The sequence below is a fragment of the Colobus angolensis genome, unplaced genomic scaffold (assembly GCF_000951035.1).
Source record: "Colobus angolensis palliatus isolate OR3802 unplaced genomic scaffold, Cang.pa_1.0 Scaffold17, whole genome shotgun sequence".
NCBI lineage: Eukaryota > Metazoa > Chordata > Mammalia > Primates > Cercopithecidae > Colobus > Colobus angolensis.
The window spans coordinates 6,906,143-6,932,894 of NW_012114821.1; the positions used below are offsets into that span (position 1 = coordinate 6,906,143).

General features: G+C 42.9%; 1 protein-coding gene across 2 annotated transcripts in view; it reads left to right on the top strand.

Annotated features, from left to right (window-relative positions):
* The window catches only part of FAM135B (family with sequence similarity 135, member B), a 298,084-nt gene that overhangs the window by 32,210 nt on the left and 239,122 nt on the right, over window positions 1-26,752 (top strand). The window contains exons 1-2 of one of the 2 annotated variants that reach the window (XM_011938133.1): window positions 20,031-20,128; window positions 20,946-21,023. Coding sequence is in view for 1 of the 2 variants with exons in the window: in XM_011938131.1 (XP_011793521.1) it covers window positions 20,052-20,128 (77 nt within the window). In the remaining variant the exon portion in view is untranslated. Of the gene's footprint in view, window positions 1-20,030; window positions 20,129-20,945; window positions 21,024-26,752 lie in introns of those variants that run through there. The other variant, XM_011938131.1, reaches the window with a different exon arrangement.

A 26,752-nucleotide genomic window follows, 5' to 3' on the forward strand; every position in this document is an offset into this window, starting at 1 on the left:
TCATTGTGTGTGTGTTATATGTGAATAGACTTTATTTTTTAGAGCAGTTTTAGGTTCACATCAAAATAGAATGGAAGATACAGAGATTTCCCATTTACCCCCTGACTCCACACATGTATGACCGTTCTATCAATATATCTCAGAGAGGGTGTATATATATATATATATATATATATATATATATATATAACAACAAAGAGACCTACATTGACACATCATTATCACCCAAAGTCCACAGTTCACACTGGGATGCACTAGTGTTGTTGAACACTAACATTATATGGATTTGAGCATAAGTGTTGGCATATACTAACCATTGTAATACCTTACTGAGTACTTTCACTGCCCTGAAAATCCTCTGTCCTCTGCCTGTTCACTGCTTCCTATTCCTTAAATCCTTGCCACCACTCATCTTCTTACTGTCTAGGTCGTTCCATCTTCTATAACATCATGCAGTTGAAATCATATGGTATGTAGCATTTTCAGATTGGCGTTTTTTCACTCAGTAATATGCATGTAAGGTGCCTCCATGCCTCGACATGGCTTGATAGCTCATTTATTCTCAGTGCTGAAAAATACTCCATTGTCAGGATACACAGTGGTTTATTATTCATTGTCCCACTGAAGGATATTTGAGTTTCTTCCGAGTTTTGGTAGGTATGAATAAGCTGCTGTAAACATCTGTTTGCAGGTTTTTGTACAGACATGTTTTCAACTGCTTTGGGTAGATACTGAGGAGCACAATTACTGGATCTTATGGTAAGAGTATGTTTCATTTTGTACAAAACTGTCAAAATGTCTTCCAAAGTGGCTGTACCCTTTTGCGTTCCCACCAGCAGTGAATGAGTTTCTCTTACTCCACATGTTTGCCAGCGTTTGATATTGTTGGTCTCCTGGATTTTGGCCCTTCTAATAGACGTGTAGTGGGGTCTCATTGTTGTTTTCATTTGCATTTTCCTGGTGATGTGTGATGTGGAACATCTTTTCATATGCTTATTTGCCATCTGTGTGTCTTTTTGTGTTGAGGGGTTTGTTAAGGTCTCGGCCCATTTTATAATCGGGATATCTCATTGTGGTTTTAATTTGCATTCCCCTCATGACTAATGATGTTGAGCCTCTTTTCATGTACTTGTTGGCCATTTGCATATCCTCTTAGGAGAACTTCAATTTTATTTAAAGGGTGATAGGAAGCCAGTGGGAGTTTGTAACCAGAGAATTGTATGATATGATTTTCATATTAATAGACCCTCTAGCTTCTGGGTAGAGGATGGAGGAGGCAGGGAGACCACTAGCGAAGGTATTTTAGGAGTAGGGAGAGAGATGACTGGGACTTGAGAGTAAGTGGTTCATGATTCTGTGATTATTCTCTCTGGTACTGGTACCTGGGTACACCATGCCACCCATGAACCTTAGTAATTCCCTCTGTGGAACTGGGTAATAACAACGCTGTGTCTGTGATTAAGTGGGACTATGACTTTGGAGAACCTACTCTGGGTATGGCACATAGCAGGAGCTCCAAGAAATAGGAGTCCCCTCCCTCAGCACTTGCAGGATAGGCTGGGTCTCAAAGTCCAATGAGAGAATGTGAGGTTCTGGACTCATTGCTGTTAGGTCATCTTCCTTCTGCTGGTCTGGAGTGAATGAGCAAAAGGAGAAAAGAGAGGAAGGTTGGGTGGAGAGGTGGGTTTATCTGAACTACATTTGCTGCTTTCTCTATATCTCTGCTGGGTGGACTCCCTGTCATCTCAAATCCACACAGCACTAGGAGGCGTGTGTAGTGCTGGAAGGAGGTGGCTGCAGGTGGCTGCAGGGAGGTGCTAATCTTGTGAGACCTGGACCCAGTTCAGGTGTTTTCTCTTTAGAGCCAGGACTTAAGAAGTCTGGCCTGCTTTCACCTCTTCTCTCCCTACTCAGTCAACTTGATAGTACTTGGCTGGTCTGTGCAACTACAATGTTAATTACCATCATTTAGCGAACTGCCATTTTTCCTTAATTTCCAAATATGAAATAACACTTTGTATATGAATACATATGTCAGGTTAAATGGGAGATAAGTTTCACAGATACTCAGCTTTTATAGGGCTTGGGTCTGGGGGGCAGTCCCCATGTCCCTCTATTCCTTCAAGAGATGAAGAAATGATAGGACCCCTGAATGATCCTGTGGCAGGCTTTCTGTATAGGCCCCATAGAGCATTCATTGTAGTGTGTGATCATTATCTCTTGTCATACTTCCCTGTCTTGAACTCCCATCTCATTCATTCCTGTCTCCCTAATACCGAGTTTGGCTGTTGACACATGCTTGGCCTTTCATTAATATTAACATTTGCTCAATGTTTGAATGAAGCAGTGGTCTCATCATGACCAGGAAGATGGTTGTCTGAGCAGCCTTTGCTGAGTGAGATATTGATAAAGGAAGATTGTTTTAAAAAATTAAAAAGCATAAGTTCATGATTAATTCATGCCAAAAAATAGGTTGTGCCTTGTCATTTGATAAAGTTTAATATCTAGGCCAGTATAAAGTGTCCTACTTCAAATTCATTCTATACCACAGTTGAAGGCAACTCCTAGAATCCCTAATGCTATTGGGACTTTCTTCTTCCTCAATTCTTTTCTTCCAGCCCTCCAAGGCTCGAGCACAACTTGGGCCCGTGTCTTCCAAGAGCTCATCAGCTCCTTCTTTTCACTGGCTGGGGGCATCGTAACTCAGTTTTTTCTGAACCATCAATACCTTTATCACTTTATTACCTGGTGGCTTGAGGGAACTGAGGCTGTCTTCTTCTCTCCTTCAGCATCAATTTTCTTCCACAAAAACATGGATATTTTCATGATGATATGTGAGGTGGTTGTTATTGTTTGGTTGTTTGTTTGTTGGTTTTTTTTTTTTTGAGGTGGAGTTTCACTCTTGTTGCCCAGGCTGGAGTGCAATGGCGTGATCTCAGCTAATTGCAACCTCCACCTCCCAGGTTCAAGCGATTCTCCTGCCTCAGCTTCCCGAGTAGTTGAGATTACAGGCATGCACCACCATACCGAGCTAATTTTTTATTTTTGGTAGAGTCGATGTTTCACCATCTCGGGCTGGTCTCGAACTCCTGACCTCAGGTGATCCACCTGCCTCAGGCTCCCAAAGGGCTGGAATTACAGGCATGAGCCACATGCCTGGCTAGGTTAGGTTTTGAAGATAAAATGAAATAAAATGTTGAAGTACCCAGTATCATATTTGTTCTAAAAGTCTGGCCTGTTTCCTTCTGTGTGTCCTTTGTCCCTTTTGCTTTATTTTGTTATTGTGTTTGTTTCTTTGAACTCACTCTGTCACCCAGGCCGGTATGCACTGGTGCTGTCTCAGCTCACTGCAACTTCTGCCTCCTGGGTTCAAGTGATTCTTCTGCCTCAACCTCCGGAGTAGCTGGAATTACAGGCACCCACCACCATGCCTGGCTAATTTTTGTATTATTTTAGTAGACACAGGGTTTCACCATGTTGGCAAGGCTGGTCTAGAACTTCTGACCTCAAGCAATCCACCCATCTCAGCCTCCCAAAGTGCTGGAATTACAGGCATGAGCCACCTCACCAGGCCCCTTTTGCTTTAAATATGTCCTTTCTCAATGTTCAACTTCTAAATCTTGTAATTTCTTCAAGACTGGGCTCAATGTTTACCTTTAGTTCAATTGGCAAATATTTATGGAGTGCTGTGTCAAGGTTGAGCCCTGTGCTGTCCCCTGGGATTATAGCATGCCACGGACAAATGATGGGTGGCTTTCCTGGAGGTGATATTCTGAGAGAGGACTTGGAAATCAAGTAGATAATTCCATAGAGTGGTTGATACTCTAAATACCATAAAACAGTGATATGCTGGAGAACAACTGAGAAGAGAGAAGAGGCTACTTGAGGAAATGGCATTGGAGCAGAGATCAGTAGGGAAAATTGAGGAGCAGCTCTGAGTAGTTGTCAGAAAGGCCCTTTGAGGCAAGTGGATGGTCCAGGCCAAAAACCTCAGGCATATCTGAGCTGGGGGAAATGGATTGAGGAGCAGTAAGGAGGGTTGTTTGCTGGGGCATCTTAGGGGAAGGGGGTCATCTACAGCAGAGCTGGGAAGCGGGTTATATCGAATTGCGTTGGCCGATGTGAGGGCATGAAGCTCATTAACTGAGGGGACGAGAGGTTGCTGCAAGATGACATGATTGGAGGTACTTCTAAGAAAGGTCTCCCATCGCCTCTGCTGCTAAGTGGAGAAGGGATTGTGGAGGGACGGGAAGAAGAGAAGCAGAGATGCAGTGTGGGGGCTTGTGTCCTCCAGGTGGTGAGACTTGGAGTCAGGTGATGACCAATTGCATTGCTAGCCCCTAAAGAGATTTCGGAACTAAAAACGTCAGGGCTTTCTAAAGCCTGTGGTTCCTTCCATGGCTCCATCTCTCCCTTCTCTAAACCACTCATATATGCACACACACATACTCACACACATGTACACACACACACACACACACACACACTCTCTCTCTCTCTTTCTCTCTCTCAATTTACTTGGCAGAAAACCAAATGTCTCTGCTATGCTTGGGAGCAGGTAGTCTTACCCCCATCACAGCCTGTGACCTGTTACAGTAGAGCCTCTGCAGGTCTGGGTTCCTCAGTCACTGGAGTCTGGTCATTGCAACTCTTCCTCTCTGCACAAGTCCCCAGGCTGTACTGTGGAAGCCAGGCACATAATAGGCCCCTAATATATCTATTTAGAAAATGGGTAAATAAATAAATAATGGGTAAATAAATAAATAAATGGAACCTATAGGGGCCTAGGTTACCAATAGGCAACCACTAGCCACCCAGACTAAAGGGGAGGAAGTGGTGTTAGGTGTATAACACCCTTGATGGGTTCAGTCACTTTGGGTTGGCCTGGTCCATTGCAAGTCAGACGTCAAGCTAATCCTGCATGCAGTGAGTGGAATGGTATCAATGCAGACAGCTATGCTATGCACTGGACATCCAGCTGTGTGGGAGCTGAGATCGTGTCCATGTGGCTCATTTCTGTGTCTACAGCTCCTAGAATAGTGCCTTAGGCATCCTGACCAGGCAGGGCACATTGGCTGTATAGACAATGAAGGTGGACATTCCAGAACAGGGGAGAACAGGATGACCTGAGAGCATGGGAAGGCTTAACAGAGAAGGGGAACCTCTGGGTAGCTAGGAAAAGATTCAGAGGGAGGAAGCAGGTGTCAGGACAATGAGCACCAAAGGGAATGGAAACCAAGACAGAGAATGGGTGTGGCCTCCTTTGTCAAACATAAGGAACCCAGTTTGATTGGAGTGGTGTTTATATAGCAATGGTCAGGGGAAGAGGAAGAAACAAACCAACAAATGTGTCTATTACCTTTTAAGAATAAAAAATCAGAATGTCAAGAAGAATCATGCAGACATTAAGTCACAGAGATTGCCTTCCTTAACATCAATTGCCTCTCACACCCAAAAAAATGATGTTCTTTGATGACTTCTCATGTTGAGTTTTGAAGATTAAATGAAAGAAGCATTGAAGGATCCAGTATCATGGTGTTTAAGGTTTTGCCTCTGTGATTTCCTCTCCCCTTTATTCTAACACTCCCATTCTCATTTTTATATAAATTATGAAGAGAAATAACTGGGAAAACAGAAACAGAGCAGAATGCTTGGGATCCCACCAACCTCTATATCAGCTATCATGCATCTATTCCCTCTGTGCCAGATGGCACTTAGGTCTCCTTAATCTCTAATCTTTCCCTGCTAGACATGTGTGTTTTTACAGATAAGGAAAACTGACCACATTAAGCTACTGACCTCCAGTTTGCACAGAAATACACATTGCATTTGGGATTTGAACCAAAGCATGTCTGGATTTAAAGACTCTCAGTTGAAGGTCCAAGAAAATGTGAGGGCACTGGGTACCTCTGCACATCAGAGCTCCTGGGCCTGAACCTCAGGAATCATCTGAGGAGCAGGAGGAGATCGTCAACCTCACTGACATGTAGATAAGTAGTTGACAGGGCAGAAAGGGACACTTTTGAGGTTGGGAATAATGGAGATACTCTACGGTCATTCAAATGAATGAACTTTGTTGAGCCTGGGATATGATCTGGCCCCTTTTCCAGTGGATATGTCCAGGCCAGATCTATGCCTACCATCACTCCTGTTTCCATCTCTGCATCCATCTTCTGTCCTTTAGGTTTCCTCTCCATCATCCTGGGGTGACTTCTTGCCAGCAAGATTGTACCTGCAGGGCAGGTTTTGAAGGGAAGCTTCAATATGAAATAAACCTTGTTCATTCATTATAAGTGAGGGAGTCAAGTATTTCTAACTCTGCATGAAAGGGTTATTTTTTTTCTAAATTGCAATTCATTGATTGTCTATTGCCATCACAATAGGATGTTAAGAACAGTAGCAGCTACTCTGAGTGTTCTCTGGGTGCCAGATGCCACACTATGCACTTTGTGTATAAAATTCCTGGTTTTTCATAATTATCCTGTGCAGAGCCCCTATACACAGATGAGAAAACTGAGAAATAAAGGCACCACACAAAAGCAGGGATTAATAAAGAACAGGACTAGTGACCATGAAAGTTTTGTGCCAAACTTTGCCCTTTGCTGTGCACTGAGCTGCCTCTCCATGTCCTGCTGTGGTTTACTCACCCCAAACCCTCCATATCCCTGTGAGACTATGAGCCGACCACTGAACCCTCAAGAGAGTCCTTCCCAGTGAGATTCACACCCCTGGAGGTAGCTGTAGCCCTGGAGAAAGAGGAGCCCCTCAGGAGGATTGATATTAAGCAGAGCACAGGGAAGACTGATTACCCTGGTTCCTCTGGTTCCCAAGAAATTTTAGAAACCATTGTTGAAGACCATCCTTAAGGTCCTCTGTATCTTGAAATCTTGTCCCTACTTGGTTTTCCATTTTGGCTGGGAGGAGGGCAGGACTTGGGGTGCGTGAGAAGGTTGGGAATGGAGGCTTGCACATCTTGTGGGTGGTCAGTGTGGGAACACGGTGACGCGGGCTGAGTCATGGCTGCACTTGTGAAGCTAATGACAGATGCTAAACAAAATTGGATCCCAAACCATCGTGACCAGGGCACAAACAGATAGCGTGTCTGAAATGCCAACCTTGACTCATGTGTGGGAGCCTCGCATCTCGCGTTCACCTCCTCTCCTGTTTATGTTGTGGCATCAGGAAGGATAAACAGAGGGCTCGTCTGTGGTTGAGACACCACCCGTTACTGCATCCTTCCCCCGACGCTGGTTCCTCTGTGGGATGCTCTCAGGCAAGATGGATTGTACACACCTCCCTCCTCTCCTCAGTGGACATACGCAGACGACAAAAGGAACTCAAAGATGCATTCAAAATAAGACGGGTATAATTCTATCAGTCTTAACGTCCTAAGTAGGAGCGGATTCCAAGTGCCCAAAAAAACTTTGATCAGAAAGAAGAGTAATGAACTTATTCAGTCATTCATATGTGCATTTTCTCTTATGTTTGTTTAGTCTTTCATTCCTTCTCCTGTTTGTCCCACAAATGTGATTCCATACCTGTTCTCTACCATGTTTCTTGCTAGACTCTGTGGCTGTCCTTCATTTTACGGCACTCACAGCCTAACCTGAAAATAGAGATACTTGCAGAGCACCACCTATTCAGGGCTATTTTGATATGCACAAGGCGAGGTTGGGGGCTTGTGCTAGGGAAGGCGGTGGCATGGCTGTTCAGGGAGGGCTTCCTGGAAAAGCTAGATTGGACATTTAAGGATGGGGAGCTTGTCAGGCAGAGAGGTGCAAGGTGGGCCCTCCGGTGGAGATAATAGCTTGAACAAAGGTATAATAAAACCATGTTTAGAGGTAATGGAGCACTTTGATCAGAGTATTTTGAGAGGCTATGTTTGGGGCGGTGGTGATATAGCGAAGGAAGAAGGACCTAGAGTTTGAAGCACCTGTTTCACGCTAAGAATTTAGATTATGCTCAGGTTAAATATGCGTCAGTGCTGCACATGAAAGAGGACTGGGTCTGTTTAGCAGAGTCGTGCAGAGCTCATACTCTAAGGACCCAGATGCTTCAGGTCATGATTTTTCTCTCAGATGGTTGTGCAACAGCCCCCAAACAATGCACGTGTTCTCTGTGTGTGTGTGTGTTTGTGTTTTGTTGCTCCAATATGAGGGCCTGAGCTCTGTGATCTCTGAGCTTCCTGTAAGATCTAAAGTTCTGAGACCCTGATGTTAACCATTTCCCCATATCTGCATGGTAAGAGGAAGGAAGTGGATATAACTGAGGTTCATCAGTGTCTCAGAACTTTAAATCTTATAGGAAGATCTAAAGTTAGAGTTTGTTGTCACTTTTTTTTTCAACCTCTTGGGGTTCTTTCTATGATCAGATGAAATCATGGATGTAAAAACTTTGACCACCAAGAATTTAAAGATCAATGGGCTACAAATCTGGAGACGGGGTCCTGAGGACATTTGTTCTGTGATTATGGGCAAAGCACTCCCTCTTCTGGGCCTCAAATATCGTATCTGTGTAAGGACAGGGTGGACAAAGTGGTGATAGGGACCACTGGATCACTATGCTTTGATGCATGAGGTACCAAAACCTATATAGTGGCCGGGTGTGGTGGCTCACATCTGTAATCCCAGCACTTTGGGAAACTGAGGCAGGCAGATCACCTGAGGCCAGGAGTTTGAGACCAGCCTGGCCAACATGGCAAAACCCCATCTCTACTAAAAATACAAAAGCTAGCCAGGCGTGGTGGCAGGCACCTGTAATCCCAGCTGCTCGGAGGCTGAGGCAGGAGAATCGCTTAAACCCAGGAGGCAGAGGTTGCAGTGAGCCAAGACCGCACCACTACGCATCAACCTGGGTGGCAGAGTGAGACTGTCTCAAAAAAAGAAAGAAAGAAAGAAAAGAAAAGAAAAGAGGAAAGAAACCTATATAGTGCTACTGACCTTAAAGGGCTCACTACAGAGACACCACTCACCACTGATACTAAGCCTGCTGATGCCTTCGTGTGATTCAACTTGAATTGGGTGCGGTCCACTGCTGTTCGGCTAACGAAATGCTCTTGAAATAGTTATGGCCATTAATGAATGCAGAACCTTAAAATTAGATGGTGTGATATTCATAGACTCTCAAAACTGTCAGGAAGCATAGAGGATGTCTACTCAAGGCTCAATCCCAAAGCAGAAATCCTGTCTTCAACTCCTGGGGCAGACTTGGCATCTGCGACGTTCTTCCACGGACAAGGAATCAGTGCCTTTCAGGGAAGGTGTATTCACTATCAAGTTATGTCTGTCATTGCATTGAAACCTCCCCCAACCTCAATGGATGTGAGGTGCTATTCTTACCTGCCTGAATTACGTTTCTCGAGGAGGAGAGATGCAACTTCTGTCTCCCTCAGGACCCAGAGAAAATGGGAACCTACATCTGAATCCAGCCTCATTGGCTGTGGGCTCAGTATCCAGTATGCTTCCCCTAAGCTTGGAGTCCTGGTATCTGGGCCCTGGACACATTGCCTATGTCTTTGCCTAGCAACTCAGCTTCATCGGGTTATTCTGTGGTTCATTCCAGGCTGGATTTCTTTGGATATTTAAGCTTATCTTTGTTAAGCAAAATTTTTATTGCACAACATACATATATTTTGTTGTTATTATTAGTTATTCTAATATTAACATTATCCACTATATATTGAAAAGCCATAATGTTGCTGAAAAAAATAAACATTTATGTTGATCTTCCCAAAAGTAAATCACTACCAAGTAGACAGACATTACTATAGTAGGATTACAGATGTGGAAAGTGAGGGCGCTAAAATTTGATTAGGGTAACCCGTAAAATGGTCAGAATGTGAACCAGATTTGGCAGCCCTGAAGCCCCTGCCCTTTCCATTATTTGACATTGCCTCTCCAAAAAAAGAACTTGGAGACAGTATGCTCCTTGTTGTATGTGCTTATGTACACACACACACTTAGGATTCTGTTTGTGTGCATGTGTTTCAGCAGGTGGAAAGAGAGATAAATTGCCACTCACTGTGGTCACATGTTTAACTTCTCAGTGAGTGTCACCAGAGCTTCCAGCATTGGCAGAAAGGGTGAAGGCTTCATGCCTGAGAGCTACAAATAGTGATGGCATTGGCTGCTGCTCCCTTAATGGAGCTTCCTCATCTTTGGTACTTCAAGCCCTCTGCCTGAGTTTATGAGTCAGTTATCTTTTTATGAGATTGTGAAAACTTATGTGCCTGCTTGCCTGAATTTTAAAATGCTGCCTAAGATAAGGGGGACACAGAATTCCAAAGAAAACAGGAACTTGGCATTGTGTGGGATGCTTCTATTTGCACTGTCTTTAGATGTGAAAAAAAAAATAAGCAAACAAACACAGCCAGTTTTGATTTCTATATTGAAGGAAAGAAAATACTTTCAAACATTCAGGGGGTGCATGCCTGGGGCTGCATTTTCTATGGTGGGTGAGGGTCAGAGATGTGATTTCTGGCCTCCCCTCTGCTCCTAATCAGCAGGGGCCCCTAAAGAACCTCAGAGTTGGTGAGGGTGTAGGTAACTCATTGGTGGAAGGGGATTATCATTCCTCTCCTGCCGTTGCCACAGAACTATTTTTAGGTTTGCTTCTTTATCATACTAGCTTATCCTTATTAAGCATTTATCATATGCCAGACTCCAAAACAACTTTCATTTGGGGAAACTGAGGCACAGAGAGATTAAGTTCTTGTTCCAAGATTGCACAGCTGCTGAGGGATTGGCCTCTGTAGTGCTTGGACTGGCCAGGTCCCAGAAGGCTGACCCAGTGGGTCTCAGCCACTACCAATAGGTGTGCCTGCCTTCTTTGTGCATCTTTATTTTGGGATATTTATCCTTGTGGACCACAGTTGTGACTTGACTTCCTTTGCTCAGGTCCTATCTGTGTCTTCCAATGGCTCAGATTGGAAGGTCGATGGCTCAGATTTCCTGTGTCCCTGGTGCTGTGAGAAGTTGGCCCCTATTCTGCAAGTGAATGGTGAGGCTTAGAGATGTTGTGTGACTTGTCCAAGTTTCCACACAGAGGTGAGACCCAAGATTGGGAGTCAAATGTTGATGAGATGCTCTCACAGCAAGAAAGAGTGCTTAGGGGATCCTCCCTTCTTAATGAAGAAGCGCCAGTTTTCCATCTCTAGTAAGATTATTTGCCTGGAACACTGAGCAGATTTTCCCTGCAGTGATCACGCCAGGCAACAAACTGAAGTTATTACCTTGCTAGAATGGCTGTGTGGAGTAAATCCCCTGGGGAGAAGGACATCAACTGAATGCAGATACATGCTTTGGAGAGTAATTTCTGTTGCTTCTCTTGGACCCTACAGAGAAAGCAGCACATTCTGACAGGGTAATCTGTGTTTGAGTGTGGCTATCCCAAGAACTTGCTAGGTCATGTGTGCTCTGGTATCCTGCTATGATTTCTGCCAAAACTCATATTGAGATTTCGTTGTTACTAGCAGTGTTGAAATGTGGAGCCTTTAAGAGATAAATAGATTAATGGTGTTATAGAGGGAGTGGGTTAGTTATCTCCAGACTGGGTTTGTTATGAAAGGGAGTTTAGTCCAGTTTCCTCTCTCTGTCTTGAGTGTTCTCTTGTGCCTTCAGTCCTTCTACCATGGACAGGGGAACACCAGATGCTGTGCTCTTGGACTTCCCAACCTCCAGAACCATGAGCCAAATAACTTTCTGTTCTTAATAAATTATTCAATCTGTGGTATTTTGTGTTAGCAGCAGAATACAGACTAAGATAGATCCCTTCTCTATCCTACATTCCTCTGTACACGAGAGATCTCTTCCTGAGCCTTCCCATCTATATTGTAATTCTATGATACACAGTCCTTTGAGAACATTAATGTTGTTTTCCCTTTTCATAAAGTAAATGCTGATGTATATTAAGATTAAATTATTATTTTCATTTCATCTTTCAAAGACCATATACTCTGAAGATTGAAGTTTTAAAGAAAAATTGCATTGAAAGGAAAACATGTTTGTATAATAATATTTTCCCAAACAAAATCTAATGAGGTATTGGAGTTACGATATTTCTTCAAAACAGTTTTAATATTTTATCCAACATTCTCAGAGGCAACTGAGACTGCTCTAGTACATTTTAAAAAATGTAAATAACTAATTAAACTAATTAATAAAAACTAATATTTTGATATATTGTGATGAAAAGTGCAAACATTTACTCGGGCCTCTACAAATGCCAGAACCTCTAAAGTTAAGATGGGGGCCTAGTTCTTTAGGTCTGGATATGAGGGACCTTTTGAATTTCTGCCAACTATGTTGGAGGTGGAAATAAAAATAGTGATTGCTAGTGATGATGAGTGATTGACAGTTTTATAGGCAATGACTGAAGTTCTTTATGTATGTGATTATCTTTAATCCTCAGTGCCACCCTAATGCATTGATGTTCTCTCTGATACTTATACGGAGATGGAATCTTTGAAAGATCACATGTTGTAGAACTAAAGGAAATAGATTAAAGCTCAGTTTTGGCATGGGAGGGAGGATAAAGCATTGTACCTGGAGAATTAAGAAGTTGATGGAGTGTACAATGCCTCTTGAATCTTGCCAAGGGCCAGAGAAACCACTGAAAACTTTTGAGATATGCAGATCATGAGCTTCTTGGTGCTCAAGATAGGCCACTGCAGTGAGAGGTGGAGAATGCACAGAAGGTGATGAAGCTGGAGCAGAGAGAGGCACATGGAAGAGGTGGGAATAATCATTAAAGAGAATAGTGATCAGCATTTCTAGGGTGGTGGCTTTGGAGATGGAGATAATGATAGTGAGAACTGACAACTAATTGTCTTTGTGAGGAAGGGAGAAGAAGGACTGGGCCCTGGGCCAGGTGCAATGGTTCGTGCCTGTAATCCTAGCACTTTGGGAGGCTGAGGTGGGCAGATCACGTGGGGTCAGCAGTTTGAGACCAGCCTGGCCAACACAGTGAAACCCTGTCTCTACTAAAAATACAAAAATTAGCCAGAAATCGCTTGAACCCAGGAGGCGGAAGTTGCAGTGAGCCGAGATCGTGCCACCTCACTCCAGCTTAGGCAACATAGTGAGTCTCCATTTCAAAACAAAATAAAACAAGCAAACAAAAAAAGAAGGACTGAAGGCTGAACCCAGTTGATGCCCAGACAACCGAGTAAGTGACAACAGTCTTCCACAATTTTGAGGTCTCTCCAGATTCCTTTAATGCAAGAGGGAATGCCATCTCCATATCCTGTTGCTGGGAGAAAGACCTGCAGGTCACAATTTTGGAACAGAGAAGACAGACTTTCCCCCATCCCCACCATGTTGCTCAGTTTTGAATGTCTTTGAATACGCCATTCTGGATAATAATGATGAAAAACTGGAGGGAAACCAACACACATGCAGAAAGAAAAGGCTCAGTGAAATATGATGATGACAGTAAAAAGAAAATTCAAAATGAAACACTCATACAATTAACTAGATGTATTAACATTTATTCTTGGTGGCTTCAACTTTATGTGTTATGGAAGGTCTGGGCCTGACATCTGTTGTCAACCTTCTGTGTTATGTGTTGGGGATAAAGATCTATTTGTTGTTTTACAGAGGAGGAGACTGAGGTTTATGGAGTTTTTTAACTTTAGGTAGATTGTAATGTTGATATCTGGATCCTGGCTGGTCTATTCCAAAACCTGACCTACATACATACACACATACACACACACACACACACACACACACACACACACACAGAGGGAGAAAGAGAGAGAGAGAGAGAGACAGACGGACAGACTATGGAGGCTCCATTCCAGGTGCCATGTAGACTCTGCATTTTACATGGTAGTTTATAAATCTAGACAATTTTTGTAGCTCTAAAAGAAAAGGAATTTGATTTTTGACAAAATAATCAGCTCGTAGTTCTTCTCAGAGGTGATTTCTTGTCCTCATTCAGCCACACAAATGGGACATAGATGCATTCTGCTCAGCTATGATTTACAAGCACAGTTTTTACAAGCGTTAGAGGCAGATGCAGCAGTGGGATCAGACGTTAGCCTTTGTGTTCCTAGATCCTGTCTTGGAGTCTGATAAGGAGATCTGAGTGTAGGACTCAATAATCTGGGTTTTTGTTGTTGTTGTTGTTGTTAATTTTCCCAGGTTGTTCTTTTGTGGGAGGTTCTTGGAACGAATATTGGGGAAAGCTGGTTCACCCAGAGTGTGGTTGCTGATAAGCTGTGGATGGAGATCTGAATCGTGTCCTGCCCTCCTCCTAAGCATGATGCATGTTGGCACCTCTCAGTGCACTCATCACTGTGTATCCTCAGTCGAACTCAGTCTGACAGAGGTGGAGAAAGGGCTTTCTTGGACAGCCCCTTTTTGGATATCTCTAGTGACAAAGAACTTGCTTTATCTGCCATAACCAGCATCACTGTTTCAACTCTTAGATGCTTTTGGTCTTATTTTCTGTTGCTTTGTTTTCCTTGCTGAATTCTGTTCCTCTTTCATACTCACACTCTGGCCCAGAGTCTGTTGTCTCATGTTACCATTTATTCCTTAATTCCATAGTATTCATGAACCTCTGCTGTTTACCAGATGCCAGGTTGGGTGTGGAGTGCTCAGAAATTCATAAACAGACAATGACTCCTTTTTAGGGACTTATAGCCCAGTCATCTCCTTCTTAAGGAAGAAAAGTAACATGCTATGTTTCTAAAATATTTTTCTGTGCTCTAACAATATCCTATTGACAATGAGAACATTTTTAATACTTTACAAAAGTTGGTTTAATTAGTTACCATTCTGTATCATCCTCTGAGGTAGGTGTTTCCCTCCAGGTGCAGATGCAGAAGCCTGGACTCAAAGAGATGAAGTCATGTCCTAGTCAACTTATTAAGTGGCAGAAATCAAATCTGAACGGAGGTCCTGTGACATCACCTTCTGGTTCTCTGGTCTACCCTCTGCCTCTTTTGCTCCTCATCAATCAAATACAAACATGGCCTGCTTAGGGTAATGAGATCTTAGAATCTTGTGGACAAAGGGGAATTTAATTGTTGTTTAAACTCAAGGCAGGGGCTTTCCCGGAAAAGTGGGACCTCATCATCTGTCTGCACACTCCCAATGATGAGGGAGTTCATTGCTTCGTAACGTAGACTGGTCCATTGTTGGGCAGCTGGGGTGGCTAGAAAGCTCCCAGAACAGGGCAGGTCAGCAAGGGGCACTTGATCAAGATTTTTTTTTTAGTGAATGAAAACCAAACAAAGCTGTAATTTCACTGCATTTTCTTTTATCCTGTCTCCTAGTTCTGTCTTCTATAACAAAGCTAAACATAGCATGCGTGTATTGAAAGTTTATCACATGCCAGTCTCTATTTTGAGTGCCTTTTGTATGTTAATAGCTTTAATTATTGCAATACTCCAGGAAGTAGGTATTATTATTATCCTCACTTAACAAACAAGGAAAAAGAGGCCCAGGAAGATAATAATGACTCCAAGGTCACCCAGGGCCATTGAGACCCAGGAGTCTTGTTCTGGAGCCTGTATGGATATTGTTTCAGAGACAGGCTGTTCTCTCCTCTGTCCACAAGGAAGGCTAATCTGAGGATGCCTGTGTTAATCTCTAGACATAGGCTTCAGGGACCTTCCCATCCTGCCCCTCTCTCCATCCTCTTCTCTAGGTATGTTTGCCTAAATGTGGTGTACCGGGGCAAGCTGTCTGCACACAGGTGTAAGCTGTGGGTGCTGCTGCCTGAGTGAGGACCAGGCAGTAACCAGGGGCCCAGGGAGATTACACAGTGAAGGGCAGTACCAAGGGCAGGTGTGTCGACTTCAGGTGAGCTGAAGTTGAGATGACCTGCTGAGGTTACCCTCTTCACTTTCTGAACAGAAGAGATATGCACTGATGGCCCTGGACTGAGGCGTGGCAAAGGCCTCCTCATTCAGAAGCCAGCCTTCCCAGGGAGGCCATACGTGACTGCCAAAGACCCAGGTCCCCCCTCTTCCCAAGCTGTCATCACGGGCATTGTGATTGTCACTGAATCACCCTTTCCCAGTCCCTGAGCATCATGAGGGCAAGGTCTGCTCGTAAGCTCCGTATGCTGTAGAGTGCCACAGTGCCTGGACACACAGCTTTCAGGAAGTGCAGGTTTGAAGGTGAGCTTTTCAGAGTCACACCAAATGCAGCAGAATGACTGAGTTCACTAGAATGGTGGGTGGTGCTGGTTGTAGTAGGAAGTTAGTGCAGAAGAGATGTCTGTGGTGTGTGTGCAGATGGTGCCTGTGTGTTTTGGGTTGGGTATGTTGTTGTGTGTATGGTACATGTTCATGTTCAGGGTGAGTGCTGGGTTTTCTGATATTTCATGGGAGGTTCTTGGAACAAATATCGAGGAAAACTGGTCTACCCAAGGTGTGGTTGCTGATGTGCTGGGGACGGAGATCTGAATCATGTCCTGTCCTCCTCATGAGCATGACGTATGCTGACACTTCTCACTGCACTCATCACGATGCATTCTCAGAACCTTGCCCCTGAGCTCAGTCCTACAGAGGCAGAGAACGGGCTTTCCTGGACAGTCTTTTCAGCACCCAGTGTGTGCTGGGTATGTGTCATGGGCATCTTGTGTGTGTGATGAAGATTTGTGTGTGTGTGTGCTATATCAATGCATATTGTATGTATCTGTGTGTGTGTATGAGTGTGATGTGTGTGTTGGTTATGTGTCATGTGTCTATTGCGTGCATATGTTGTAAGTATGTTCCAACAATATGCCAAACAGTATATTAAACATTTTGAATACTGTCTCCCTACTGATCATGAAGACACTTTTATAGGGTAGGTACTCTTACTCTTCACCTCTTAGCAATGAGGGACAGAGAAGTTAACGAATGGGCCCAAGGTCATGCAGCTCACAAGAAACCAAGTTAACTCAGGTCTGGTTAACGCTGAAACCCTTGTCTTTAGGCCAGTGGTTCTCAAATTAATGTTTGCACCTAAATTCCCTGGAGAACTTGTGAAAACACAGATCCCTGAACCTCACCCCTGGAGTTGTTTCTGACTGAGTAGGTCTGGCATGGGACTCAATACTTGCTTTTCATGACAAAATGTTGCTGATACCACTGGTCTGAGGACCACACCTGAAAACCACTGCTGTGATACCTTCCCATTAATCCTCAGATGGAAAGAGAAGGGGAGAAGGTTGAGACCAAGGCAAATGGCTCTAGATTACTGACCACAAAGTGGGCCAAGGATGTTACCAGCAAAATCAACACAGAGTTTTAAAAGTATTTTACATGGGGTGGGGCACAGTGGCTCATGCCTGTAATCCCAGTACTTTGGGAGGCTGAGGTGGGCGGATCACGAGATCAGGAGATCGAGATCATCCTGGCTAATACAGTGAAACCCCATCTCTACTAAAAATACAAAGAATTAGCCAGGTGTGGTGGCGGGTACCTATAGTCCCAGTTACTTGGGAGGCTGAGGCAGAATGGAATTAACCTGGGAGAAAGTTAACCTGGGAGAAGGAGCTTGCAGTGAGCCAAGATAGAGCCACTGCACTCCAGCCTAGGTGACAGTGTGAGACTCCATCTCAAAAAACAAAAACAAAAACAAAACAAAACAAACAAACAAAAAAAACTATTTTACATGGAACTCATCTTCCTCACTGCATTATGGGTGTTTGGTTATAATGCCTAACATGCTGTTTTACAGGAAAAGGCAGCTTCCCACCAAGAAACTGTGTCTCTATTTACAAGTTCCAGAACTCTATCCCATTTGTCCTGAACAAGAGCATGGTATGGTGCATCTTACAAGGAGAAAAGAATGTTCTGTGTGGTATTCTCCATGCATTAAATATTTTCTTCTAAATATTAACTCTGTCCCAAAACATGGTCCCAGCCATTCTGCCAGTAAGTGCAGGAGCTGGAAAACTCAGGCTCCTGGGTAGGCACTCTGCCTGCACAGCACCACTGTCTGTGTGGCTCAGGGTCAATACCACCCATACAGAGGGCTTTTGAGGATTGTGTGAAGTCATGCATGGAGCCCCCATCAGTGTGTAGTATATGGTAGGCTGGCACTATTGGGGTTCATTGTTCCTGCTCTCCCTTTGTCTCTCTTTCTATATATTCTCCTCCCCAGGATCAGAGATCAGGAGAGGAACTGGGGATAATAGAAAGCTGACAACTCCAAGAAAGGAGTCAGATGGTTTTACCAGCTCTGAGTTTTTGGAGGATTCAGACTCAGTGGGGTGATGAGAAAATGAGGACAATGCAGCTGTTGACATTTAATATGATTATGAAGGGAAGCACAGAGTGGCTTTCATTTGCTTGCCCCTCCATCCGACTTTGACTGGAAATGACTTGGGATTAAAATTGAACCTGGGGTTCTGACCTTGACTGGCTCCGGTGTGTTGGGCAGGGTCAGGGTGCACCTCCATGGCTCTTCATTAGGGAAATGGGTTTTTGGCACAGTTTGTGAGCCAGGCCTTTCCATGTTTGCCAGATTGAAATTCTGTCTTGCAGAATTTATAGAGGTTGGTTCTAAGGATTTTAATTTGGTATGCAGCCTTATGAATCCCTAGAAGTGTTGCCTGGATGAAACATTTGCCTGAGCTGCGATGCAGTTAAGGTCCAGTTAATCCCTCCTGCTCTTATCTGTGGGATCTGGCCTAGCCTGACCCTGTTAACTGCAGTGAAGTTGCGCTCTGAACCACAAGAATGTTCTGGTCCCTGAGGCATCTGGGGGCAGAAAGAGGGGCTTTGGAAGGAGATCCAAGTTGAATCACAAGTTGCCAGGTGACAGACCGACGTGTTCCCTTCCTTTCCCCTCTTCTCCTTCTCTCCCTTCCCAGAGGTCATACCAGGTCTTGAGATCCTGCTAGGTGCCAGGTATATTGCAAGTCATTACCTCTTATTCTATCAGGAGTCTACTCAGTAGCTTGCATTATCCCTGGTATGCATGGTAGTAAGCAGGCTTGGAGAATGGGAGGGTCTTACCAAAGGCCACACCACCATCACATTCCAGAGTTAGAAAGTGGCTCCAGGTCAGAGCTTCTCTGGTCCTTTTTTCTTGCATGCAAAATGGGGCAAGAATAATACAAAATTCTTGTTGGAAAAAATCAGGAAACTTACATGGAATAGTTTATGTAACACCAAGAATATAGTAGGTGCTCAGTACAAGTAAACTTCTTTCCCTTTCATCACATTCCTGGTATCTAGAGGCTTTGATATTCTCAGAAAACCCAACCTGCTTTTAAATGTACCTCTTGGCTTATTTCTCATCCCAGACTTGGACTGTTTTAATGTTTTTTTTTCCTCCCATCTTTTCCATTCAACCCTCTTCTTACTGACCCCCAGTAACAACTAATTGGAGAATTAGCAACCTGTCAAGTTGGGTTAAACATCTACCTGGCAGCAGCACCCACATGCTCTATGTGCCATGCTTGATATCGCTCCAGCCACCTTTAGTCTTTACAAGACTGCATTTATAATATCAATTATAAAATCATTTAAAATTATTATTATCAGTGGTAGCTACAACTTATTGAGTATTTACTACACAAATGACCATGCAAAGTGCTCAATGTGGCATATTTATTTTCTCTTCCCACCATCTATCAAAGTTATGTGCTATTACCAGTCCTCACGTTACAGATGAGAACACTGAAGATGAGGGAAGTTCAGTGACTTGCTCAAGGTCACACAGCTGAAAAGTGGTAGAGCAGGGATTCTTGTGCCTTTGGCCATGAAGGATGTGCTCTTGGCCAGGATGTTGTTGTCTCCACGGTACTGACAGATAGGAAAGGGCAGGGGACCAGCTCAGCTTTGAAGTTAGGACACCTGGGTCTGCCTCCTGGCCCTTCCAGGTAGAAGCTGTGACAGTAGGCAAGTCATTTTGTCTCTCTGTGTCTTCTTCCATATAAGGAACCCTGAGTGGTGACGTTCAGTGGACACATGCTACTCCTGTTGGTCCTGTTGGTCAGATTGGTTTCCTGTTGTAAAAGCCAGATTCTCTCTGAGTGGCTGATGTGATCTCAAGCTGTTAATTTCTCTCTTGTTTTTCAGGTAATGAGCCAAAAAGATCATGTCTGAAATACAAGGAACGGTTGAGTTTTCTGTAGAGCTACATAAATTTTATAATGTGGATCTCTTTCAGAGAGGGTAAGTATGCTTTACAATTTGTATTTCTGTGTGTGTGTGTCTGTGTGTGTGTGTATGTTTGTTTCTTTCCATGGAAGAAAGTGGAGGTGGGGAAGTCAGATTGTAGGAAATTTGGTACTAATGAGGAAAAGATTTTCATTGTGTTTTCCTGCCAAGTCAAAAATCCAAACCTTTATTGCATCTGAAAATAAACCACATATTGACAGAGACTAGAAAGTGCTAATTCATCTCCTCCCTCCTGCACTCCGTTGTGCCTACTCTCTTCTCAGTGGCTCTTTCTATTAAATATGTCACTTTTAAAGGGAAGTGAATTGACGGAAAATGAAGCTTGCCTGTGTAGCTGTGGTAAAAAGGAGTCAGTATGTTCAATACTGATGCAGACCATTACTTTAAAACCACGTATTGTAGCACTTGTGCCTAGATCTTTAAAAAAACTGATAATGTTGGTATTTCCAAACATCAATTTATATAATTGAAATATAGTTGCTTTTGGCCGGGCGCGGTGGCTCAAACCTGTAATCCCAGCACTTTGGGAGGCCGAGACGGGCAGATCACGAAGTCAGGAGATTGAGACCATCCTGGCTAACACAGTGAAACCCCATCTCTACTAAAAAATACAAAAAATTAGCCAGGCGAGGTGGTGGGCACCTGTAGTCCCAGCTACTCAGGAGGCTGAGGCAGGAGAATGGCGTGAACCCGGGAGGCGGAGCTTGCAGTGAGCTGAGATCCGGCCACTGCACTCCAGCCCAGGTGACAGAGCGAGACTCCGTCTCAAAAAAAAAAAAAAAAGAAATATAGTTGCTTTTATCTTTTTGAGGATACAGTCTGAATTTGGCATTTCACATGCAGGTGATATTAATAAATCCTCATGATAGACTTACCTCCAAGGCTCATTGTAAATAATCAAGATGTGAAATAGTTATATAAGAAACCAAACACAGACATGAACTACATGTCCTCATGATGGTTGCTACTACTTTTGACATGTTACTGACACACAAAAAACAAAGTTAATAGAAATTGAGTTTTTTTTATGTGTCCAGTTAATAGAGCAAATTAGTATAAAAAACAAGGGGTATCTATCCTTTTGCTTTTGTTGCATAACAGACTTTTCTAAAACTTAATGGCTTAAAAACAACAACTTAGTTTAGCTCATGAGTAAGTAGTTTGGACTGGGCTCAGTTGGTCGGTTCTACTGAGTTAGATGTGACTTGGATGATCTCACTGGGCTCACTCACAGGTCTGGGGCTCCCAGCTGGGCTGTTGTGCTTCTCCTTGTGGCCTCTCATCCTCCAGCAGACTAGGTTCCTGGGCTATCAAGAGGGGAAACACACAAAAGCTCCTGTTGTTCAGTCTTGGAATGCATACAGTTGTTTTTCTAATACATTCCACCAACCAAAGCAAGTCACAAGGTCAGTCCAGCTTCAAAATGAAGACGTAGATACCAACTCTAGATAGAAGACTAAGAATCCATGTACATTTAAATAATCTACCTCCAAGATTAGACTCCAGTTGTGAAAAGATAACCCTGAGTTTAATGCTTCAAGTGCCTCTTGTGTACTATGGCCCCTACTTACTTGAGGATGTAATTTGGTGAGGTTGAGTGGTTTTGGTGGGTGTCCTGAACCCCAGGCAGTGAGAAGAATGGGAAATGGTTCTGAGACCAGCTTTCTGTTTCAGGGAAGGAGGCATATGAGGAGGGGTTCTGGGCAGCATTCACAGAGGCTGAGCTTTAATGAGGCAAAGATCTGTGCATCCTTCTCAAAGTCCTGTTGCCAGTGGTCCACATGTCATTTGATCAGAAGTCACATTGTATACTGATAGGAGCCCTGGGCTTGGGGCCAGTACTCCTGAGTCCAGGCTGTGCTACTGCTTCTGGTTGCTACTTTCGCACCACTCCACTCTGCTTTTCAGGTTCACATTTACAAGAAAAGCAAGCGATTTTGATAATGTCAGGTTTCCATCATGGTATTAGACATTTTTCTTATTTGTCTTTTCCTGACTCTTCATAACAAACCATAGAACTGAGCAGTATCTTCATTTACCAGATAGATAACTTGGGATTAGGGAAGTAGAACAGTACATAGCTGTAATATAGCAGAGTGAGGAGCTGAGGCTAAGCTTCTCTCATTCAAAATCATGTATTATTTTATATTATTTTATTACTTAAGGGGCAAAGTGGGCTGCATTCTCCCCAGGGTGCACAAGACAGCCATCAGGATGTGGAAAGACAGTACTAGAACGTCTACTTACAATTGCTTTGGTGAAAAAGAAAAAACATTGAAATCAAGCTTCACTAATAATCAGAATCCAGATTGACGTGGACGACCTTGCTGTTCCTGTATGGCAGAATCCCATTCAGTAACAGGTCTCAAGAGCAAAGAGGGAGTCTGTAGCACAGACTGACATTGCAAAATACTGCAGTGTGCAACTGCTCAGTTACATACAGCTCTAAATTGATTTCTAGTTTTAACTTCACTAACCCTCATATTGTTGGTTATGAAGAGTTAGGAAAAGACAAATAGAAAAATGTCCAATACAATGATGAATCATGAACTGAAGATAATATTAATAATGGAAGCATACTAAATACCAGGAAATACCAGAACCAACCACATTTATCCTACTTCTTACAAAAGCCTATTGATACACACAGTAAGAATTAAAGATGATAAGCTAATCTATCTAACAATAAGTAGATAGTGATTTAGTTATATTTTAAAAACGATTTGATATATAGACTTGTAAGCATAAGTACTTAGAATAAGTGTATATTACTTAGTGTATATTAATAAGTGTATAATACTTAGAATATGTGTAGTATTTATAAGTAAATAAGGTGTGTTTACACCTTATTCTAAATGGATATTGGGTCTTACACAAAATAATCACCATTAACAAAATATTTCAAAAGAACACACCTGAAACAGGAATAGACCCCTGTTGAGTTGTAAAAAAGCTTGAAAAATGAGGATAAAAATAATCATCTATTCAGTAAGCCTAGGATACTCTTCCCTTTTTTCTAGATCTGTATGTTTTTGGGAAGCATCTTGTTTATCCATGTTCACCACTGAAGTTTAATATTGAATTAGGCTAAACTAAAACCAGAACTTGGAATCACTCTAATGTTTTTTTGGGAGAAGAAAAATGTTACATAATCAGCCAGGTGTGGTGGCTCACGCCTGTAATCCCAGCACTTTGGGAGGCCAAGGCAGGTGGATCACTTGAGTTTGGGAGTTTGAGATCAGCCTGGCCAAAATGGTGAAAGTCCATCTCTACCAAAAATACAAAAATCACCTGGGAGTGGTGGTGGGCCTGTGTAATTTCAGCTACTTGGGAGGCTGAGGCAGGAGAATTGCTTGAACCAGGAGATGGAGGTTGCAGTGGGCTGATATTGTGCTACTGCACTCTAGCCTGGGTGACAGAGCAAGACTCCATCTCAAAAACAAAACAAAACAAAACCCGAAATGTTATGTGATCCATTAATATATAAAATATCTATTTTTAAAACATGGATTATTATATCCTCTCATCTTTAAAAAACCTTTTTCTATATTTATAATACATGTTACATATGAGTATAATTGTACATGTGTAGTATTTATAAGTAAATATACATATATTGGGGTTTTATACTCAAGAATGGTTTTATAGATAGGCATACAAATCATTAATAGTTGGAGACCACCCATCCTGAAGATTAGGAATATTCTTACAAGCTTCTAGCTCTTAAGGCTAGCTTTCTGTGGTTTCAAGGAAGGTGCGTATTTAGGTACATAATTCAGATATGGATGAGGGCATAATCTTATGACTACATATGCTTGAGGGTCACTTAATTGCAGTTACTCTACGGACAGGTCTGGGCATGGTTTGGATGAAGCGAATTAGATCTCTCAGGTGGATGCATACTGTCTTGTAATGATGTCTAGGATCTCTAAGGTCTCATCAGTAATAAAACCTTACACTTGGTAACCACCAGTCTCCTAGATCCTGCCTTCGGGCAGCTGTGGACAGACTGGGCATGATGCCAACCAGGATTCTGCGTTTGCCAGGGGTGTTCCTGATAGGCATGATACCTGATGCTCAGGTGCTAAGTATTTTTCTGCTCTGAATCCCACAGGAGCTATGCTTAGAATGAAGTGTAATTACTTTATCCAGCAAGTGCTCCATGGAGAAGACATGGCTACAATCCAAACCTGGTGGGCAAGGTGGGGCCCCAGGGTAGTTTCTGAGGAAAAGCAAATGGTCTTCTGATGTTAGTAAAGAGAAGAAATGTAGATTTTGGGGAAGCTGGTTCCTTTTTGGGGTGCAAGGATATGTGATTAAATGTGTGCTCTACAGTGCCTTTGGGATGGTAAAATTAGAGTTGGGGATTGCAAGAGAGCGAGAGTACCTTTCAGACTGAGCCTGACTGTGGTCTTCCAAGTTCCACCTCATTTATGTAGTTGATGAGAAATATCTCTTGTACCTCCATCCAAATGTTGCAGCTCATTGTTACACAGTCTGGCCAGAAAGAAACCTCCTCTCCAGGTTTTATAAGATGCTATGTTGGAAGCATAAAGATAAAGAAGAAAGAATATTGCCTGATAATTTGTCCTGATCAGGGAGTTCCTTTCTTCTAGCACATTTATATTCATGGGTGTTTGTTCCAGTCTGAGAGTGCACACTGCCTTGTGATGATGTTTGCTTTGAGCAAACAGTCAACATGCCTTCATCCAAAGTCTGTATGGACTGACACAAATTCTCAAAGGGAAAACTTTTCCTCAAACCAGTCATCAAGAATCATAGGATGTCACCCCCACATTCAGCAGTAAGACTCATGCTGACAAAAAGGCAGGGACAGGGAAGTACTGAGGATCTGGCTTTGGGGTCAGACCTTAATTTGAAGCCATGCTCTGCCGTTTATGAATTCTGAGGACTTGGAAACATCCCCCAACCCAACATTGTATGGCCTATAAAATGGTGGTGACAAAGTCTGTTTCGTGGGTGAATCTGAAAGTGTATGGCATTAATTAATATATGCAGAGAAGGTAGTAGGGTTCTTTGTATCTAGCCGATGCCAACTAAATCGTCACCACTACAAGTATAGCCTTGTCTCTAACCTGTCATTAACACTATTAATGGAGTTACTACCCAAAAAGGTTGTCGTGACCACCTTGCTTCCCTGTTTAAAACCCCCCCAGTTTCTTTTTGCTCTCACTCATCAGACAATTCTTGGCCCTGTTCCACCTAGCATCTCTCTTGAAAATTCTGTGCTATACAAGTTCCAGCTCAATATAACCTCCTTTCCAAACCATCTCTGTATATGGACATTTAGTTATTGTGTTCAGCCCAGATTTTTGGAATCCCTAGCTTTTCCATATTCCTAAGGCACATCTATACATGCTTTATTTGGTCATCTACTCATTCCCAAGGACACTAGTTTGCATACGCTATTGTTTTCGGCTCTAGAAACACTAAGATGAAATGATAGAGCCCTTGCCATCGAGGTGTTTACCAGCTAATGAGAGAGCCTGACACATACATAGAAAATGACCATCAGTTCAAATATTTCAATAAATCTTGAAGTTATTTTTACAGGATATGTATATCCCAATTAGATAACAATAATAAGTAATCCTACCATGTGTCATAACTTTTATACATTATCCGGTTTATCCTCAAAACGTCCCCAAGACTCTGTATAACTTCTGTAGCATGAAGAAACCAAGGCCCCAAGCTAAGTTTTTTGCCCAAGTACACACAGCTGACAAATAAGAAGGTCAGAATGTTTGACTTCAAGCAGCGTGCGCTATCCACCTTGCAACATCTTCTTCACATCTTAGAAGATGACTTGAGGTTGTGGAAGCAACTATACGTCATTCAGACCAAAGTCTCATAGATTAAAGGGTCACTCAACCAGTGGCTGTCAGTGAAGACTATCACATGTGCACCATAGTCCATGCACAATACTACTTGAGGAGATGATCATATGAGTGGTCCCTACCATCACCAAATTGGGTAATGGTATTTCGTTAAAAAAAAAAAAAGTGATATGGGGTGGGGGGTGGTGAGAGGGAGGTGGAGATGGTTAATGGGTACAAAATAAGTTAGAAAGAATAAGTCCTACTATTTGATAGCACAACAGGGTGACTATAGTCAATAATAATTGTCCGTTTGAAAATAACTAAAAGAGGGTAATTGGATTGTTTATAACACAAAGGATAAATACGCTTGAGGAGATGAATACTCTCTTCTCCATGAGGTGATTATTAGGCATTCCATGCCTGTATTAAAACATCTTATGTGCCCCATAAGTATCTATACCTACTATGTACCCACAGAAAATGAAAATTTAAAATCAGGAAGAAAAGCAAATGGCCATTATATGCATGGTAGATGCTTGTCACTGAGACAGACTGGGGATACTATGAAGAGACAGAGAAGGAGGAATGCAGTCTCTAGGCAGAGTCAGAACAGATGTCTCGGAGTGAAATAACAGCAGAGCTGTCACTTTAAGGATCGATGTGGGTCAGCCCAACAGGGGACCTGTGATATCAGAACACCGAGCCCACCTGAAAGACCAAAGACGACAACTCATGGTTGAAGTGAAGAGTAAGAGTGGGGGAGTGGGTGGAGGTGAGA